Consider the following 20,203-nt stretch of genomic DNA (forward strand, 5'->3'; position numbering starts at 1 on the left):
TAGTAATACAGAGTATATAAACAGTTAAAGATACAGTAAGGCATTCGCAACACAAGCTGGAGGGGCATATAGCTTCATGGCCCTTGAAAGTAATGCTTCAGTTTCTTACCAGAATTTATGGAATGTTTTTGCATATACTGTACATCTATTTGCTATCTTCTTGTAAACAGTTTTTACATGTGAATAAAAAACCATTTAAATAGCTTTATGATAACATATAGCAGATGATCAATATGCCTATAGAAATAACTACCATTTCAAAGAAATCAGATATCTCCCTTAGAAGGTTAAGTTTCGCAAACAGAAAATACTTTTGCCCTCTGACAATATATTTGAAGTTTAAGTGTTATATTTTTTTTGCTCACCATCAAATTTCACTTGTTGCTATTAGATAACATTACATGTAATCTGTTACATGCCATTAGAGAACACTATTATTCATAAGCAGTTACATGCATTGGAGTTAGGGTCACCAGCTGATGTATGATTACACATTGTTTTGCACCTCAAAAATAGAACCACTACAGTGAGGATCACACTTACAAATCTTCCTGGTTGAAGAACAAATTAGCCCATGCATGAACGTGACTAGCTTCAGCTCTCACTTTGAAAAAAGGGTGATTTAGGACTCTTGTAGTCCTCCCCCTTCTTGTGCACTGACTTTGAGGATTTCTCCTCCAGCTGCAATCTCATCTTGGACTTCATCTTGGGATTCTCTTCCTGCAGTTACTCTTTCAGTGGAACTTTCTTTTCGAGTTTCTTCCAGCTGAGGTGCACTTTCTTTCCCTTTACTATCTTCATTGGGTATTGGAATAATGGAGGGCTTTTGGTTGTCCTGAAGAGAGTTGCTGTGAGTGCTGGCACTTCCCAGTCGGGTAGAGGCCACCACTGCTTTCACTGCAGCCTAATGAAAAAAGAGAAAAGCAATAGTTTTCGCTTCCTTTGAAAATGGTTCAGATAAAAATCAGACCTAGTATTATTAGGGAATTGATATTAGGGGTAAATAGTCATTCATTCTTTCAAGAAGTATTCCATACATGAGCCCAAATGGCTTTTTAAACATTATTCTGAAAATGAAAAAATTAAGAATAACTTCTATTTGCATTATCTTAAAACTTATTTCTTCACAACAATCCTTTGGAGCAATTAAATATTGTCATCTCTATTTAAAAGATGAAGAGCTTGTTGCTTAGAGAAGGTAAATGAATTGTCAAAGCCTCTTTAAATAGCTAGTAAGTGGCAGACCACCTTTTGTTTAAAAAAAAAGTCAGTTTTATTTTGCAAAAAACAAACAAGTAAAACGAGCTTCTCTTAAGTAAAAAACAATAAAGAGAGGATTTAACATTAAATCACAAATCTCTTAACAGCTTGCTTTTCCTTTTCAGTATATGATGAATTTAGCATGTAACTTTTCAAAGTTATCCTGATTTCCTATATTTCTCTCTTGATTTTCTTGCTGTTCTGTACATTTTTTGAAAAAAAATGCCTCACTGACTTGTCTTTCTTTCTTTCTTTCTTGGCAATGTTGCCCATCCTAAGATCTTTCTCTTCCCCAATCCTCAACATACTCCCACTGAAAAACAAACAAAAACTTTGTAATAAATATACAAAGTCAAGTAAAACAATTGCTAACATTGTCCGCGTCCAAACATACATATCTAATTCTGAAATTAGTCCACTAAGTCACTCACAGTTGTTTTTCTTTACAATGTTGTTGTTTTTGATTGAATAAGTAAAAAGAAATTTATTAAGTGTATAACTTCTGTTTTCAGGAGCTCACATTCCAATGAAAGAGAAGTTAGAAAGAATCCATGGTCCCTAGGACTCAGCAGCAAATCAGATGGTTTGCTGGCAAGAACTTTCTTTCATAGGTCTTCTGTACTGTAGCTGCATCACTAATAGGAAGAAGTTATCAGTAAACATCTCCATCAGGGTTACTTCCCTGAATAATGGCTGTGTGGGACTAGACTATAAACAAGGACAGGAATAGGAGTAAAGTGTACTACCACACCCAAGGGATATCTTTCCAAAAGCAACATCTGGTTAGAAGTTGGTACTGGTGGTGGCAAGGAACATAGCTCCCTTTTCACAGTGATTCATGGGTTTATGATGAAAACAGAACTTTCAGTCTAGAGGGTACTCCCATTTTGAAAGTTTCAGGGTTCTGACCTATGTCTATCAAGGTATGAGGACGGGTAGTATTCAAGGTGATGGCTGAGGTAATGATAGTGTGACTTGGCTGGCACAAGCTGCCTCTTGCTCTCCTTGGGGGTGCTCTTCTATAGCATCTATGCTGGCTTTCCTGCCTTATAGGGAGCAATTTATATTTTTGTATAACCTCCACTTATGCATCTTACACCAACTTGGGTTTTCAGAATTTCAAATGTTAGTTTACACTGTGAAGGGGCCTAGGACCATAAATTTTTTGCATTTCTTTGATCAAGCCACTTCCTCTCTCTCTGAACCTCAGTTTCCTCACACATAAAATCAGGGGATTATATTAGATGATGTCTAATTCCCATTAAGCTCTGATATTATTATAAAGTGCTTAATATATAATATTTGATATGAACTATTGAAACTTAAACATTTTTCTTATTAGAAGATGCCTGAATTTCCTAGTAAAAATGATTTCCTACCTTAAGCTTTCTCCGTGCATTGAATTCTTGAAGTTTCTTTTGGGCAGTGTCCATATGTACAAAATTAGCTGCCTTCCCTGTGACCCAAGGGTGTTGCAGAGCTTGGAAAGTAGTCAAACGCTTCTTGGGATCCAAAACAATCAGTTTTTTCACCTATAGCAACGGAGTATGATGGACTCTTTAGTGAGGATATTGATTTCAAAATAAACATGAAGGACAAAAACTATATACTGACATAATGGGCACTGGCATGCCACCTGATGTACAAATAACAAGGGTCTGCCCATTATTTCTGGTTACATTGCTAAGAGAGTACAAAAAGGAGGATAGGGTATTGGATGAAAAGAGATAGGTTTGAACCATGAGTTGACCAGCGCCAACTATATGATCTGGGGCAAAGTCACCACTTAAAGCTTCAGGTCCTTCATCTGTAAAATAAAAGGGCATACTTCAAATATCTGACTATAGAAAGAGAAGAAAAAAATTAAGCACCCAGAGGTCACAAAAGACAAATGGATGGTGGGATCAAGGAAGACAAGCATGGATACTATAACACTCTTGTTTTTTCCCCACCTAGGGGTAAAAAAATAGATCTTGGTTTTTATTACTACTGAAATTATATTAATGCAAATTAAATTATATCATAATGTTATATTATATGATATATTATGTGTAATATAGTTATGTTACTTCATCTCATGTCATGTTGTTATATCATTTCATGCCTTTCTTATGTTATATCATGTCATTTCATGCCCTATTATATTCCTTTAAGTCAAAGACAATACCCATGGAGTTTCTTCAATATCCACCTAACCATACATAGTGAAAAATTTTAAAAATCATGAGCCTATTTTTGAAATAGTTTAAAAGAAATGTAATTGTGGGACAAGTCACTTCACTAACCTAGTTCTGTTTTATTTGCAAAATGAAAGGTTAAGATGAATTTAGATTCTTCTGGTTCTAAATCTATGGTCTCTGATTTAAATGCTATATACTTTCCTATTAGGAAAAATCCATTGAAAACCAGAGAAGTATTGACAATCAGTTGCGTAGGATTAATTTTAATTACAAAGATGTTTTTCATCCCTAGGGCTTTAGCATTATTTATAAGGAATGGGCAATCACTGAAATACAGATAATTTGAATGAATTCTAATTGAATTCTAATACTCTTGATCAGTCAGTAGTGGTCCTTGCTCATTACAGAAACAGATTTGAGCCACAAATAAAAGCATTTTATTAGAAAATTTGGATTCTAGCTCTGATATCCAGAAAATCACGATTGAGTAATCTGTCAAGTAACTTTCAACTCTTAATATTTAACATCCTGTTCTATGAGAAAAGGAAGCCTAGATTATTCTTATATGTATTATTTCTTTCAGAAATGACTCACAGGGAAACTTTTCAACATCATATTTGTGTCTATTATTTAGAATGCCTGCTATCTTCCTAGCTGTTAGTTGAGATATTTATTTAATAAATTCAAATGCATTTTATATTGATCTAAGCAAATTATGATCAATAACAATTACATAATCCACTGTAAATAGGATGAAGCTTTCTCCCCCTTAAGTTAGTATAATGTATGACTGATAAAATTAGTAATCTTTTATATTCCATTATTCTTTATTTTTATAAAAAGTTGCTCTTCAATTATATTAATAGCATCCTAATTGTTCTCTTCACCTCTAGGTTCTCCTCTCTCAGTCTATCTTCTATGTAATTGTCAAATTGAAATTCATAAACCATACGTCTGATTAGGTCACTACCCTACTTAAGAAGCTCTAAAAACTCCTTCTTGCATCTTAGAAGGCAAACTTTGGCTTTTAGTGCTTTCCACAATCTGTTTTTTAGTGTATATTATTCTTCGTGCATTCCATCTTCCAGGAGTCTATATGTTATTCTTTATTTCTGGCAATCTATCTCCTTATCTCTGCTTATTCCCAGAATACTCTTTTTCCTTATTTCAATCTCCTACAATGACTAGCTTCCTTTAGGCTCAGGAGAAATTCTACTTCTTTCAAGTGGCTGGCCCTAATTTCTTTAAAAGCTCATATCTCACACACTTACACTTATCCTGGAAATTATTTTGTATATAGTTTATAATTAATTACTTGTGTTCAAGTTGTTTACCTTCATTATAATATAAACTCCTTAAGGGCAGTGATCTTTTCATTTTTGTGTTTGGATCTCCAGAGCCTGGCACAGGATGAGCACTTATTAAATGCTTGCTGAATGGATGAGGTAATTATGTTTCGACAAACATTATTTGTATGACAAAGTATAACTGAATAATGAAAAGTAATATGATTTACTGTTTAAAGTGTAAAGCTCGTCAGCATGGTCCTCTAGTAGCATAATCCTCCTTTTCATGATAAGAAACAGAACCTGAACATTTAGGTGGTTTACCTATAATCTAACTGAATTCTAAAAGAAATTTTAGTTCTACTTGAATGTGTTCATAATCAATTCCCTTTTTTTAGTATGTAGAGTGAAGAATTGAATATTTTAAAGATACACCAATAAGGAATTTATGATAATTTGGATGAGGCTTTTTATTATCTAAAATGAAAGGACTCTCTATAGTAAATTAGCCATGCTCAAAGAATAATGCAATTACTGAAGAGAAGCCTCAAGGATCTTGAAGCACTTTATATAATAAGTCCACTTGAAAAACAAATTATCATATGTTAGCTGAATACAATTCCTTGTCCATTGATTAAAAGACCTTTGTTAGCAATGAATTATTACTGATGTTCTTGAAAGTAAGGAAACTGATTTAAACTTTCTATATTTTACATTTTTTGCTTATTTAAATGGCCATTATTTCATTTTGAAAATTATTTACATTTTAAAATAATAGATATTGGAAGAGACTTTGAGAAGCATCCTTTATTTTACAAATGGAGAAATGAAAACACAATGATGCTGGGTGTTGGGAATAAGGAACTTGCCCCAAATAACATAGTTAATGATTGGGCCTGAATGAGAAAAACAAATCTCCTACAGTTCAATGCTCTTGTGCTGCCTCTCTAAATTCCTGCAGTGAAAAAAATGACACATGGATAAGAACATTACTAATACACACTAAAATTGCTTTAATTGAATAAAAAATCCTACATGGAATGCACAAGAACAAGAACTTAAAATATGACTGACAAATAATATGTTATTTTGCTTCTTCATTAGATTTTTAAAAAGGGATTTTATTTTTGCTCCATCTTACCAAGTCCTTGGCATTCAAAGAAACATCATCCCACCAGGGGGAGACAAAGCGATAGTGACAGTTGAGAATTCTCTTAAACATGTACTGATCTCCCCTTTCATCATAGAATGGTTCAAATCCACAAAGTCTGCAGAGGAAAGAGACAAGGAACAACTTTATTAAATAGTTAAGCATACTTTGCTCCTGAAGAAATGCTCATCCTTCTCTGCAGTGGTATCTTCCTTAGGGTAAGCAAATTCCTGATAGGCAAAATATCATTTTGTTAAACTTCCCTTTGACAGAAATTAACTATGTTGTACTTAGGAAATAAGAATAGGAATTCTAGCACAGAGATTTCTATAATAGTTATTCTCACTATCCTTAGGAAATGGGGGAAAAAAGGGAGAGAGAATTCAATATATTTCCTGACATACAGGTTATGTAAGCAGAACACAAGAAATTGAACATGCTTTTGAGAAACAACTTGAGCAATGGGAAAATGAAACTTTTTCCAACATTTTCATTCATCTCAATCTCCAAATTTCAGAGATGCTGATGGGTCAAAGTATGTGTCATCCACACAAAGTTACTACTTCATTTCAAAAATCACTGAAAGAATATAAACTGAAAAATAGCAATGAAGGGTGAATGAAAGGAAACTCTCAAAACAAGTGCCAAGATTTATGTGATTTTTTTTTTCAAAATCATGTAAATTGTATTTTAGGGGACTGAGCTTTTTTTTGCTAAATATAGAGCAGTTGAATTTTACTGTTAACATAGGATACCGTGCATGGAAATCACAGTCTTCTGTTAGAGAGAACTAACTTAGGTTTAGATACTCAGGATCTGCTCTGGTTTAATAGGTAAATGAATTAAAGAGTGGGAAAAAATTATCAGCAATGCCTAAGTCCATACCTAATAAAAACTAGAATTAAAGAGATAAAGGATATTCATTTTGCTTAATTCTTTCCCTAAATGCTGCAGCATGTTGTCTCCATTCATAAAATAAGAATCAATTTTTTGGGGTAGGACTTTAAAGATTACAAAATACTCTATATTCCACTATTTTGCTTGATTCTAACAATAATGCTATGAGGCAATATAATTATCTCAAAGATGGTCTTGAATTAGCAAAGATGCTAATATTGTCTGCATTCACAGCAAAACAACTATGTTTAGTACCTAATTAGCAAGAACAATTAAGAAATTACAGTTGGAAAAAAAACAAAAAACAAAACAAAAAAAAATGGCAACTAGGTGAGCTTCTTCATGGACTGCCTCCCCACTCCCACTGCACAATTATCTCAAAGTAAAAATGAAGCCCCAAAAACATTGAGACACACATGCCTAGGATCATAGTACTAAAGATGAGGTTTCAATGGAAGTTCTGACTCTAATCTAACATTCTTTTTACTATATCACATTGAGGCAACCCACATATGGTGGCTGGGGCGGGAGAGAAGAAGGTCCCTGTTCATCGTAGGCATGAGAACACAGGATAGTTGTGTTTTCTTAAACCTCTAAAGTATTCTGGAGCAAAGCCTGCAATGGCTTCTATACCATACAGGATGGTATAGAAAGGAATCTTCCACAAAATGGCAAAGTACATTTTGTCAAATATTTCTTTGTACTCCTATTAGAACAGCCTGTCTGCACCAAGGTCACTGTTGCTTACTTGGCATTCTCAATGTAGATTCAGGCAGACACAATCTAGAGGAAAAAGGAAGGGACAGAGAATTCCCTTTATTCAAGCCCAAGTACAAGCTTACATTCTCTAAAGATAGAAACATCCTGTACATAACTGCATATTAAAAGGAAAGGACTTGAAAGGATTATAATCATGCCATTCAATTCAAAATTTCTTAAATTTAACTAGTTTTGCTTTGCCAAGAAGCATGCATGAAAATGTACTTAGTCCTCATCAGCCAGCTTTTACTGAGTGAATTCTCTTCATGGTCTGTGCAAAGGAAAATGATTCTCTTGAGTATTGTAGGTAATCTACTAGCAGAATTATCACTGAATGAGTTGATTAATGTGATTTTGACACAAGCATGAATCTTTCAAAATAATTTAATTGATTCAACCTATTTTGCTTTCTAGTTACCAAAATACAAAATGGGAAACAACAAATAGAGGAGATATACTGCTTAAATGCTATCTCCAGTTATATTGGGAACATAATATTATTTGGGACAGAGATAAAACATAAAATTCATGCCAGGACACTGAGGCAATGAAGCAATCAGATGGTACAGGCAATAAGAAAATTATCCCATTGAAAAGAATCAGATGTGGAGCAGTAGGATTCTATCATTAAAACACCTACAAAAAGTAAGAATCCTCACAGATGTTTCAATGTTAAAATACGAATCTTTTGCCTGATCCCCCAGATGATAGTAGTACAAGATGTTAATGCTCATGATAGTTATTAGATAGTTTTAATAGTATTGTGTGCAAATCTGTTAGGTCATTCCAAAATTGGAGATTTTTCCATATTTAAAACATTCATGATTCTGATCAGCATGTTAGGCAAAAAAGAAATTAGCCTGTATTGTCTATCCTTGGACTAGAAATACTTTGGCTCTTGCCACTAACTTCCTGTGTTAGGGGGATGCACAGATTAAAACACTGCTATAGGAACAGACTGAAATTTTTAAAAGGAGGGTAATGAGAAGGACTAAAATCAATGGAATAACATGGAAGGTGTGGTAAGAGGTCCACAGATGGTGGGACATTACATGTTTTAATTTTTAAAAATATTATTTTGCTGATTGTTTTTTCCATTCTTTGGGGTTATCTTTGGATTTGCAGAAAATCCTCTTCTTGAACATGCTTAGGGAGTAATGAAAGTATTACAAAAGGCTTCTTTATGGGATGGCAGACTGAAATGGATGGGGCCTAGGGTCTTAGAGAATGCTGTAGCCCAATGTTCTTTTGCTTTCTTCACTTACAAGATGTAGGTGATTACTCCCAGGGACCACATATCCACTTCAGGTCCATAGGCACATCCTCTAAGAATTTCAGGTGCTGCAGAGATGATAATACATTATTTCAAACAAGAAGTTCATTTGTAATTCACATTTTAGACACAATAAATAAAAAAGAAAAGAACATGTCTCTCACTATGTAAACTGAAACAGCTTTGTACCAAATTTTCTCCATTTAGATAATAACTAAATTGCTAAATCAAGAGCATAATAACCTAAGTTCTTGAATTAAGTTGAGAGAGGGTAAAAGGAGAGAAAGTCTTTTAGAGGGATATAAAAGTGAATGTTAGAACTTTCTCATCTAGTCTGAACTTCGTATTTTACAGGTACAAAAACTGGTCCAGAGTTGGAAAGTGATTTTCCATAAATGAACTGTTGAAAAAGCTAGGACTGTCAACCATTTGCTTCTTTTCAACTTTTCTTCCACTGTGTCCTTAATCCTAGAAGTTATGGTACTACTAATATCATGTAATGATAGATTGAGAGAGATAATACTAGAGCCAACATTACTAGTTGATATATCATTGATAAATAATATTAATCTTGTGACATTTGATTTTCTCATCTGTAAAATTAGAATAATACTCATACTACCTACCTGATAGGGTTGTTATAAATGCTTTGTAAATCTTAGGGAACTCTAAAAATTTGAGTTGTAATTGTTAGCTTGTTCTCATATTTTTCGGTGGAGTTTAGATAGAAACACTTCAAGGAAAAGTCTTTTTCATGATATTATTGTTTTATTTTTAATGTTCCAAGGCACAGGTGGATAAGATATTGCCTTTTGTTAATTTAAAGAAAATGTTGTATTATTAGATCATCTTCTGTAGTCTCATGGAAAGCATCATCATTAGTACTGGATAGGATGATATTTGCCTCATTCAGTTCCTATTTAGTTTTGATTCCTCCCATTCAAACTGTATTTTGAAAGCTTTTTATTTCACATGATTTGGAGAGTACAAATATTCAAAATGGTGACATCTATTAAAAACAAAGTTGTTAAGTGTTTATGGATCAATCTTATGAACACTTTGATAGACAACAGTATCGTTTGTAGTGATGACTGAGAACTAGTACTGATGAGTGAGAATGTTTCATTCTCATTTTTTGTAACATACAAATAGAGACATTTCTGAAACAAGCTTATATTCTATTATTTTTATAATTGAGTATTCTATTAATAAATACTTATTATTTCCATGTCTGTATAGAAATATTTCCAAATTTCAAAGTGCATTTTGTAAATCATGGAAAAAACAATATAATAGGAAAACAGCTTTCTTTAAAAGCAACAAAACATATTTATTATAATGTGGAAGAGACTTTATAAGAGCAGCAAACAATTCAATTTAACAGAATTCTAAAATGCTAGGAAATTTTTCTTTCAAGGTATGCTTATAGAACCCAGACGATAATCAACTCTAAATTATCCATGCAAATCTTATTTTTAAAATTTTAGTATTATGATTAAACAGAATTTCTGAGACAATACAATGATGACACAATTCACTTAACTTTGATAATCTGCTCTCCAAACCTGCAACTTCTTATAACAAAACCTCTAATTATTGCCCTAAAATATGACAAAAATGTGAAACTCCAAAGCAAATTCTGATGCATGAAATATAGGGAGCAATTTTATATAAGAATGAACAGTGGAAAAGCTAGATAGCTCTTTCTATAAATTGTCTTTACATCATGTTTCCTTAACTACTTGAAGGATTATGAATTCCAAAAACATTATACATATTCTTCCTGAAATCTAAATGCAAAACTATATTCCAAAGTCAAATATCACATACATTATTTTTTATCTTCTCAATACAACACAGATCTGGTTATATAATACCATATTTGTCTTACTTAACCCACATTCCAGTTACAATAATAATATTAAATAATAAAAGTAGCAATAAAAACAACAAAATTAAGAATAATAAAGTGATAACAATGAATTTTAATCATAATATTAATGATAACAACAAAAACAAAAGCAATAATCTCTAAGATGCCTGAAACAAAAATCTTTTAAAATATAGGAATCAAGCAAAAGAAATAGAATAATACCAAAATAGGATCATGACCATTTGTTCTGTTTGCTACTGGAGTTATTACAAAAAAACCCATATTTTCTCCCTTATAAACTTCTTGTAATAACTCATAGAATATTAAATATAAAATAATAATAATAGCAGTATAGTTACTGTTTGAACTTTATCACTCAAGATGAGAAGAATGAAGTTTCAACACAAGTTCAAGTAAGCATTATAACAATAATAATAATAATCATCTTAAAAAAAGGTAAAAATGATTTGTTTTATATCCACAGTAGAATCATAAGACCTTTGCCTGATTTCAATGCTTTGTTTCATTTCCAAACCATTTCATGGCTTATTCAGATATTTTAAGTATATTAAATAGGCATAAATATAGTAAGTATACTAGAGGATATAACAACAACAGAAAAAACTATTTTTTTATTTCAAACATATATCCAGTACAATGATGTTGAAAACAATTGATATATAAAATGTGACATTTTTCAGGTCACAGTTTAAAGCTATTATGGTTCTGTCTGACCTCATTTCCTATTATATCCCCATAACAGAAGTATGGTTTCTAAATTCAAAAGGGAGACAAATTAAAATATCTTATTATTCACTGATTCTATGGAGATGACATTGAGTTATTTAATGCCACTAAAAAATATCATGAACAGCTCCTCCATCTTATAGAACCTTTCTCCAATGATAACAAAATGTTATTTGAATTCAATAAATATAAAATTTTAAAGTAGACTAAAGAAAGAGAGAAACTGAAAGAAACAATTCAAATTGAACAAATGGACAAAATTAATACAAGAATTAAATAAAGATGACACTTGGCATCTTTCATGAAAGACACATTGAATATAAAGCTATGAAGGAGAAAGCTGTGGCTAAAAATATAAGATTTATTGTCATTCTGAAATCAAAGTTCAATGGAAAGAAGATATCTGAAACAATTAACACTATGCAATACCAATCTTTATACTTTCAGAACTGTAAAATGGACCATCACCAGTTTAGAAAGCATCCTAACAAAAACCTGTGTAATAATAACAAAAAAAAAAAAAAAAATTGAAGGTAGAAAATCTGACAGACTGTGATCAACAAGTAAAAACTCCTACAGAAAATACTTTGGAATGAGGAAACATCATTTCACTAACAAATGCAAATTATAAGAGGATCCTATTGGATTTATTGAATATAACTGAAGAAAATATACTTTCAGTTGGAGTCTATGCAATGACTATGCAGTACTGTAGAATTGAAGAGTCCTCCATGAATAATATCTTTAAAAACTTAGCCAATAATATGGAAACAAGGACCAATCGAATCAAAGTCAAAACAGTTAAAGAAATTGAGGGATTTGGGGTTTCAAATAGAAATGTTATCCTTAAAAAACAATACCATTTCAGGCTGCAAAAATTTAGCACCTACTGAATGTTGAGTAAGAGATAATTTGTTTTTTTCATGGACTGACAGATGACAAGTCTCCATTCTACAAATATAGACCTGAAAATATCCTTTGGAACTCAATCAATAAACTAATCTATAAACTAATAAATTATCACTGGCTCAATGGTTGTCTGTGTTAACTTGGATATAACATTGATGCACAAACATTCGATAAGATTTTAAATAAATGTGATGATACCAAATATTCACAATATCCATGTTGGATTGAAAGAAAAAATTTCAATATACATAAACTTAGCAGAAGAAATTAAAATCATGTGGCAAAAATATATTTCTATGTAAATATGTATATGTGACGTAGTCATATCATCCCTACTGTTCTGTTATTGGAGTTGTACCAAGGATTCCTTCAGTGAATCTACAAAGAATGTTATATCCATTTATTTAACTACAAAAAGAAGTCATTTTATCCGCTTGTATAGTCCACAGAATTTGTCTCAAGGACTGTTTCTGTCTGAACTTCATCAAATAAGATGAGAATTATTTTTTAAAAATGTAATTATATATGTGTGTGTGTAAATATATATAAATATAAATAATTTCCTAGCTGTCCTTTCCCAGGCATTCTGGCCTGCTCAATCTGCACTCAGTTTGCAGTAATTCATGTCATTCTCACTTGGCACAAACCCCCACTTCAGTCTGCTCATTGACCAGCAGAGGTTGGGAAGCTTCAGGAGTGAGATGTTATGAGAACAGATTTGAAGGAATGATAAGCCACCTGCCCAGATAGAAGAAGAGACAGTTTGTCTGAGAATGCTAAAATTTCTCCTTGAACCTAACTTTCACATAGCCTCTTCATAAACTGACTTATTTATCTTTTTTTTGTTTTCATTTGTGTTTCCTTAGCAACATTGTAGTTAGAAAGCATTTAAGAGTACAATTACTGATAATAAAGACTCTCTCTACTTTATTCTTGTTACTCCATCACTTTGGAAGAACACCTGTGTCTATTTGTCTTTCTTTCTCTTACTTTTCATGGTCTCTGTGAGAGCCAGAACAGCTGGTCTGATTTCTGGCATTTTCATGGGTTGTTCCACAGGAACAGAAAACCAAAGAGAATATGCCTTTTTTTTGGCTAGAACAATATTTATTTTGTGGTGATGATACATCTTTGGCCAGAATATCTTACTTAATCTTCCTTTTCCACCATCTCTTTCTATCACTTTCTCCACCTTGAATTTTCTCTTCAGGTCTTAAAGAAAGGGAATCTAAAATACTAGACTTTTTTTTCCCTTTCAAGAAAGCCCTATCTTTCAGAGAAAAGATGAAGAATCAGAGAAAATGAGGTTGTTTCCTCTAGATTTAATTCTTTCTCTCTCCTGTAGCTTTCTTCTCAGCCCTAATTTCACTTCTAATTCTAACCTGAGTATTTTTCTCTCCATACCCGGGAAAATTCCAGGAATGTACTTTCTTGGTAGAAAGTCAAATTTTTTTCTAAACTCTTCAAATATTCTACCTGATTGTATTCAAGGGTTTCATGTAAGCAGGCTTCTAGAGGTACAGCAACTAATTAATAAGCATTTACTGAGCATTTTCTGTGTGCTTAGCACTGTGAAGGATGTAGTAAAGATTCATTCATCAACAAACATATTAATCAATCAGTCCACAAGCATTTATTCATTAAGAATCTAGTAGGCACCAGGCACTATGCTAGGCATTGAGGATATATAGATTAAAGAAATGAAATATTCTCAAGGACCAGCCTTTTTTATTAAATACCTATTATATTCAAGACCTACATTAGACTAGACAAGATTAGACTCTGAAAATATAAAGAAGAAATTTGACAATCATTGTTCTTGAAGAGTGGGAAAGATAAACTTCTTTCTAGTTGTAACAATAATTAAATTGCATGGCATAGACTCCAAGTATTTAGAGAAAACTTATGGGCTGGAATAATGAGGTGGGGCTTTCTGCCAAATGAAAGATGTTAGTTTAAACTATTCTACAATATGATTTTAGATGTGTAGGGATCTAAAAGGAGACCTTAAAAATTCCAGGATATACTGCAACATAATAATATATTTTCTATTCAAATAAACTTCTTGGGGCAGCTGCTAGATGGCACAGTGGATAGAATACTGCCCCTGAAGTCAGCAGCATCTAAGTTCAAATCTGGCTTTAGATATATAACAATTTCTAGCTGGGTGACCCTGAGCAAATCATTTAACTACAATTGTCTCAAAAAAAAAAGCTACTTTCCCCATAGATTTCCTCCCTATTAACCAGTATTTCTTGATCTTGTTCACCTCTAAATCTTCTACTTAATTTCCATAGTAGAGTCATAAGACCTTTGCCTCATTTTCATGCTCATGGCTTATTCAAATATTTCAAATCTATAAAATAAGAACAAGTATAATGAAAATATGTCACTATGTAATGTCAACATAGAAAACTGTTTTCTATTTCAAACATATAACCAGCACAATAATGTCAAAAATTATATAAGATGTGACATTTTTCAAATCAGAGTTTAAACCTATTATTGTTCTTTCTAGCCTAATTCCCTATTATTGCCCTGTAACAGAAGCAAGGTTTAAATTCAAGGAGTCAAATTAAAACATCTTATTAATCATTGGTTTTCTGTGGATGGCATCAAGTTATTTAATGTCACCAAAAATACTGTGAACAGATCCTTCATCTTGTAGAACCTTTCTCCAATAAAAATATCATTTGAACTCAATAAATGTAAAACTTGAATGCAGACCAATGGAAGAATAGAATCATGTTCTCTATACTCGCATACATTCTACATGTGCAGTAAACTGTGATGTCTTGTTAATTCTACCTCAACAACATTCCTTGTATTTGTCCTCCTTTCTCTACTCACACAATAACAACCCCAATTCATTTCTTATCACCTTTCATCTCTACTTTTAACAATAGCCTCTTCATTGGTCTCGTACTCTGCTTCTCTTCTCTCCAATCCTTTACATAGCTAGGAAAGTAATATTTTTAAGGCACAGATCTGGCTATGTCACTCTTATTTAACATATTCAGCTTAACATATTTAACATGTTCCTTTAGGAACAAATGTAAACTCCTTTAACATTCAAAGCATTTCATAACCTGGCTTCGATCTGCCTTTATTAGATATTTGTTTTATTACATATTAGTCCCTTTCATGCATTTTACAGTTCAACCAAATTGGCTCTTTTGTTCTTTACATAAAGCATTTCCTCTCTGTCTCTGCATCTTTACATTGGCTATCTCCCATTTAGAATATATTTCCTTCTATCCCCTTCTCTTAGAATTCCTAGCTTTCTTTCCTACATCAAGTTTTTTCTGAGCTCTTTACTTCATCCTTGAACACTGCCCTTAATTAACTCACTATCCCATTCCCCACAAAGGCTCTTTTCACACTTTTTGATACCTCTTCAAACCTACCATTGCTCCTCTTCCTTCCATCCTTTCAATGAAGAATTTTAATTCATATTTTACAAATAAAATTGAAGCTATCTGCCATGAGCTCCCTGATCTCCCTTCTTCATTTCACAACACTCATATGTCTTGTGCCAACTATCTCCTCTTTCTCCTCAGTATTACATGAAGATCTCTTCTTACTCCTTACTCTGGCTAACCCCTCTACCTAAAAAAGTCATCCCATTACATCTTGTTTCCTCCAACACATATTTCCCTCTGTCACTCCCACTCTTTCACTTATTTTCAATCTCTTTCTGTTTACAGGCTTGTTACTTTCTAACTACAAATATGCCCTTCTTACATATCCACAAATAGCCTTCAAATGATACCTCCACCCTCACTATCAACCTAAGGTCTTTTTTGCCCTTTGTAATGAAACTGCTTGAAAAGGCTACCTGCAAAAAGTATTACCACTTTCTCTACTTCCACTTTTTTCTTGACTTTCAACCTCATCATTCCATAGAAATTGCTCTTCCAAAAGTTATCAATGATCTATTTGCCAAATGCAATGTCTTTTTTCTCAATCCTCATCCTTTTATAGCTCTGCAAATTTTGATACTGTTGACTTCTTGATAATCTCCTCTCTTTAGGTTTGTGTAACACTCATCTGTTTTGCTTTTTCTCTTGTCTATTCACTCTTTCTAGTTTACTCCTTATACTGACTCCTAATCCATATCTTCATCCACAATCCCACAGAGTTCTTCTTTTGACCTTTTTCTTTTCTTCCTCTATACTACTAGGATCTCATCAATTTCCATGGATTTAACAATTAACTCTAACCTGATAACTCTCAAATCTACCTATTCTGACCTACCTTCTCTTTAATATCACATCTGCCTTTCACACTCCTTAAACTAAATGTCCACACATATCTTAAGCCTACGTATCCTAAACTGAATTCATTACCCTTTTTTCCAAATACTTTCCCCTCAAAACTTCCTTATTATTTTCCAAGGCAACACCACTCTCTCAGTCCCCCAAGCTCAAAACCTAGGTGTGAGCCTCGCTTTTTACTGTCTTTAACTACACCATTCTTATATCCAGTGCCCAATATGTTGCCTAAAGCTTCCCCATTTCACCTTAGTAAAATCTTTCAAAAATGCTCCCTTCTCTCTTTTGATATTGCCACCCCCTTATTTAGGTCCTTAACACACTATAATAACCTACCACTGAAAGAGTGGTTGGCTTTCCTGAAGATTCTGCTCACTTCAATTCTTCTGTTCAACTACCAAAGTGTCTAAAGCATAAGTCTGATCTATGCCTGGAATGGACTCATTCTTCTTTCTTCCTGGTTTCCTTTACGCCTCTTTTAAATCCTATCTTTTACAGGAAGTTTTTTTCAATCTCTTTATTTCCAAAGTCTTCTCTCTCTCTTTTTCATTTTCCCTCTTTTAACCCCCTATATGAATTGTGCATAGATTTTTGTTTGCTTCTTATTTCCAGATTAGATTGTGGGCTCCTTGAGAGATGGATCATCTTGTGTGTGTGTGTTCACAGTACTTAGTACAGTGCTTGGCACATAGGAAACATTATATTTATTTCATTATTATTTAAAAGTAAGCAACATTTGTTTTAGCAGAAATGTTTGATTAGCATTCCTTTTTGTCCATTCAACTTCTCATGTAGTCAGATTGGATTCTATTAGGAGGTTGTTTCCTTTGAGAAAAACTCAGAAAGGTATACCTTAATATGATATTCTAGCTTTTCTCTTTCAATTACTTGTAAGCAGAGGTGACAATATTTTAGAATAGATGCAAACTGTAGAACATGCAAATTGGTTTGTAAATAGAAATAAAAGTAGGAGGAAAATTATTAATAGCGGACATACCACAGTATCCTGGTGTTCCACATACAGTCTTCATGGTAACTTGATCTTCCACAATTTTAGAAAGTCCAAAATCAGCTGTTAAAATAATGGAAGGAAAAAACAAAACAGTTCATTTTTGTTATATCTACTACGCAATGACAGATTACTCTTTTGTACCGATAATTCTCAATAAGATACTTTTTTTGTTAGCAGAGAGCTGGAAGCAAAAAGAAAATGGGTTATAAGGAGAAAACATTGAAGCTTTTAATAATAGAGAAATTTTTGTAAATGATCTTATGATAATCTATTTTTGTGTCATAGATTCTTTTGGTAGTCTGGTGAAGACTGCTTTTCAGAATAATTTTAAATCAGTTAACATGTCAACTATCCTTCTGGATGTCTGCAATTGCTGAGAAGTTTTTTTCATCTGACCTAAGAAACACATCAAACATTTTTCAATAAAAATATTTTGCTTCAAGAAGCTGGAATGGATTTTTTTGTCATTTAACTTTAAAAATAAATATATTCCCACTAAAAGTAACTGTGAAAGAAGTACTTCAGTATGCAAAGTTCTATTGCATGAATGATTATCTGTTAATACATGTTCAGTTAAACTTCTTTTAAGAAAACATTTTTACAAAGAGAAGTCAAGGAAAATGGGATCTTCCCCTGAAGTCCACTGTCTTTGTGTGTTTTGCCAGTGGATTCACAAAAAATTCTGGAATTTCTTTTCAGTGTCTACATTCATGAAATGGATCTTATCTGTCATATGTATGAACTTCTTTTCAGTGGCCAGAGATAAATACACAGAGAGTCTATATGAGCATCACAAAATACAGTGCTAGTTAAAGAATGAGGATTGTACTGGCATTTTCAGGATATATAGTCCATTCTTAGCCAGAGTTTAATATTAAAGAAGTTGAATCATCCTGTCTTCTTGTTTCTCATAGTTCTCTTTCCTTTTTATCTGAGGGTCACATCTATCAGGGAAGGGGAGAAGCAGCAAATGATAATTGTGTTAAAAATAATCCCTTCTTTGGTAAGGGGGGAAAAAAACGGAACGAACATCTCTTGTTTTTTTGTTTGTTTGGTTTTTTTTGTTGTTGTTTTGTTTTTTCTCTTTTTTTGTTTTTTTGAGGTGATCAGGCTTAAGTGACTTGTTCAAGGTCACATAGCTAGTAAGTATCCTGTGTCTAAGTCTGGATTTGAACTCAGGTCTTCCTGACTCCAGAGCTGGTGCTCTATTCACTATGCCACCAAGTAGCCCCAGTACCTACATTTCTGTATTTAGTATCATGATACAAAGTACTATTAAGGATCAACCCTAGGTGAAGGGGTAGGTCAAGTCCCTGACATCCTCCACAGCTGTGAATCAAAAACTTGAAAGAGTTGCAAAACAACTTTCTCAGATGTTCCTTATGGTTTGGGAATGAAATAAATTGGAGGCAAGAAGGAAGAGGACTGCCTCTCAGTCTCCTTGTATTGTCATCATCTTCTCACATGAAGAGATCCATTCCACAGGTCTGAGTAGTCTCCAGCACTCAGGTGGCCCACCTCTTCAGATATAATGCATCTTTTCATTCCTTTTAAGATTCAAAATAATCCAGGAACTGCTCTGGAGAGAAAAAATGTTTTATATCCTACTAAAAACATTATTTCCCTATAAAAAGAGACATGATAAGTCATTAGGGATATTTACCTATTTTGAGTGGTGCATCTGGTTCTGGAGTTGCATAGAGAAGATTCTCAGGTTTAAGATCACGATGGACAATTCCATTTTCATGTAGGTACTAAAAAGGAAAAAACCATGTCAGGAAATTCAGAAATTGTATTTATTGTATAATCTTATGACATATGTATATATGATAAAAAAAATTTTACTATTTATATATAATGCAAATAAATAAATCAATCTAAAAAGCAAAAATTATTTAAAACTAAGAATGATCAAATTTCTGACTATAAATGGTAAATTAAATGTGAAAGGCAGTTTAAATAGCATCACATCAAATAGACGGACTGAGAAAATACCTACTCAGAAGGAGAATTGGCTATTTTACTTATATATGCAACTAAAATAATTTAATTATTATTCTTAACATCTTCAAAGGAAAAAATAAGTAATTTGTATTCAAAAGGATGTAAATATGATTTGGTTTTTATCTGAAGAGCTTGATAACTATATTAAAACTATAAAAATTAAAACTAAATTAAATTAAATAAAACCATGATAATAAAGAAAACATACCATTGAATATCCCAATTTTCAAAAAAGAAAAGAGAATGGAGTCTATAAAAATACAAACCAGTAAGTTTTTCATTCATAATAAAATTCCAAAATGCATTATTAAATTAATAGTTAATGAAACATGGTTTAACTAGATTATTTTTATTTTGATCTTATCAAGCACCAATAAACATGGACATTTCCAAATAAAACTGTTATTAGGTATTCACATAGATTTTCCTTATCAGAAAGGGAAAAAAATCTTATATAGTGTTTCCTTCCTTGGATCTGAGGACAATTTGTTCTCACCTGAAGTTTTTGAATAAAAATTGGCAACAACAGTGTTCTCCTCCCAACTCCACTAAATAGGAGACTATCATTGAGGAAGAAGG

At 32.7% G+C, this 20,203-nt stretch overlaps 1 protein-coding gene across 1 annotated transcript in view; it reads right to left on the reverse strand.

Annotated features, from left to right (window-relative positions):
- Positions 1-327: 327 nt before the first annotated feature.
- The window catches only part of CAMK4 (calcium/calmodulin dependent protein kinase IV), a 182,811-nt gene continuing 162,935 nt past the window's right edge, over positions 328-20,203 (reverse strand). The window contains exons 8-13 of the mRNA XM_074282001.1: positions 19,284-19,374; positions 17,606-17,680; positions 8,798-8,873; positions 5,868-5,994; positions 2,640-2,792; positions 328-904 (exon numbers count right to left, since the gene is read on the reverse strand). Coding sequence (XP_074138102.1) covers positions 623-904; positions 2,640-2,792; positions 5,868-5,994; positions 8,798-8,873; positions 17,606-17,680; positions 19,284-19,374 — 804 coding nt within the window. The 3' untranslated portion in view covers positions 328-622. The remainder of the gene's footprint in view (positions 905-2,639; positions 2,793-5,867; positions 5,995-8,797; positions 8,874-17,605; positions 17,681-19,283; positions 19,375-20,203) is intronic.

Source organism: Sminthopsis crassicaudata, chromosome 1 (assembly GCF_048593235.1).
Source record: "Sminthopsis crassicaudata isolate SCR6 chromosome 1, ASM4859323v1, whole genome shotgun sequence".
NCBI lineage: Eukaryota > Metazoa > Chordata > Mammalia > Dasyuromorphia > Dasyuridae > Sminthopsis > Sminthopsis crassicaudata.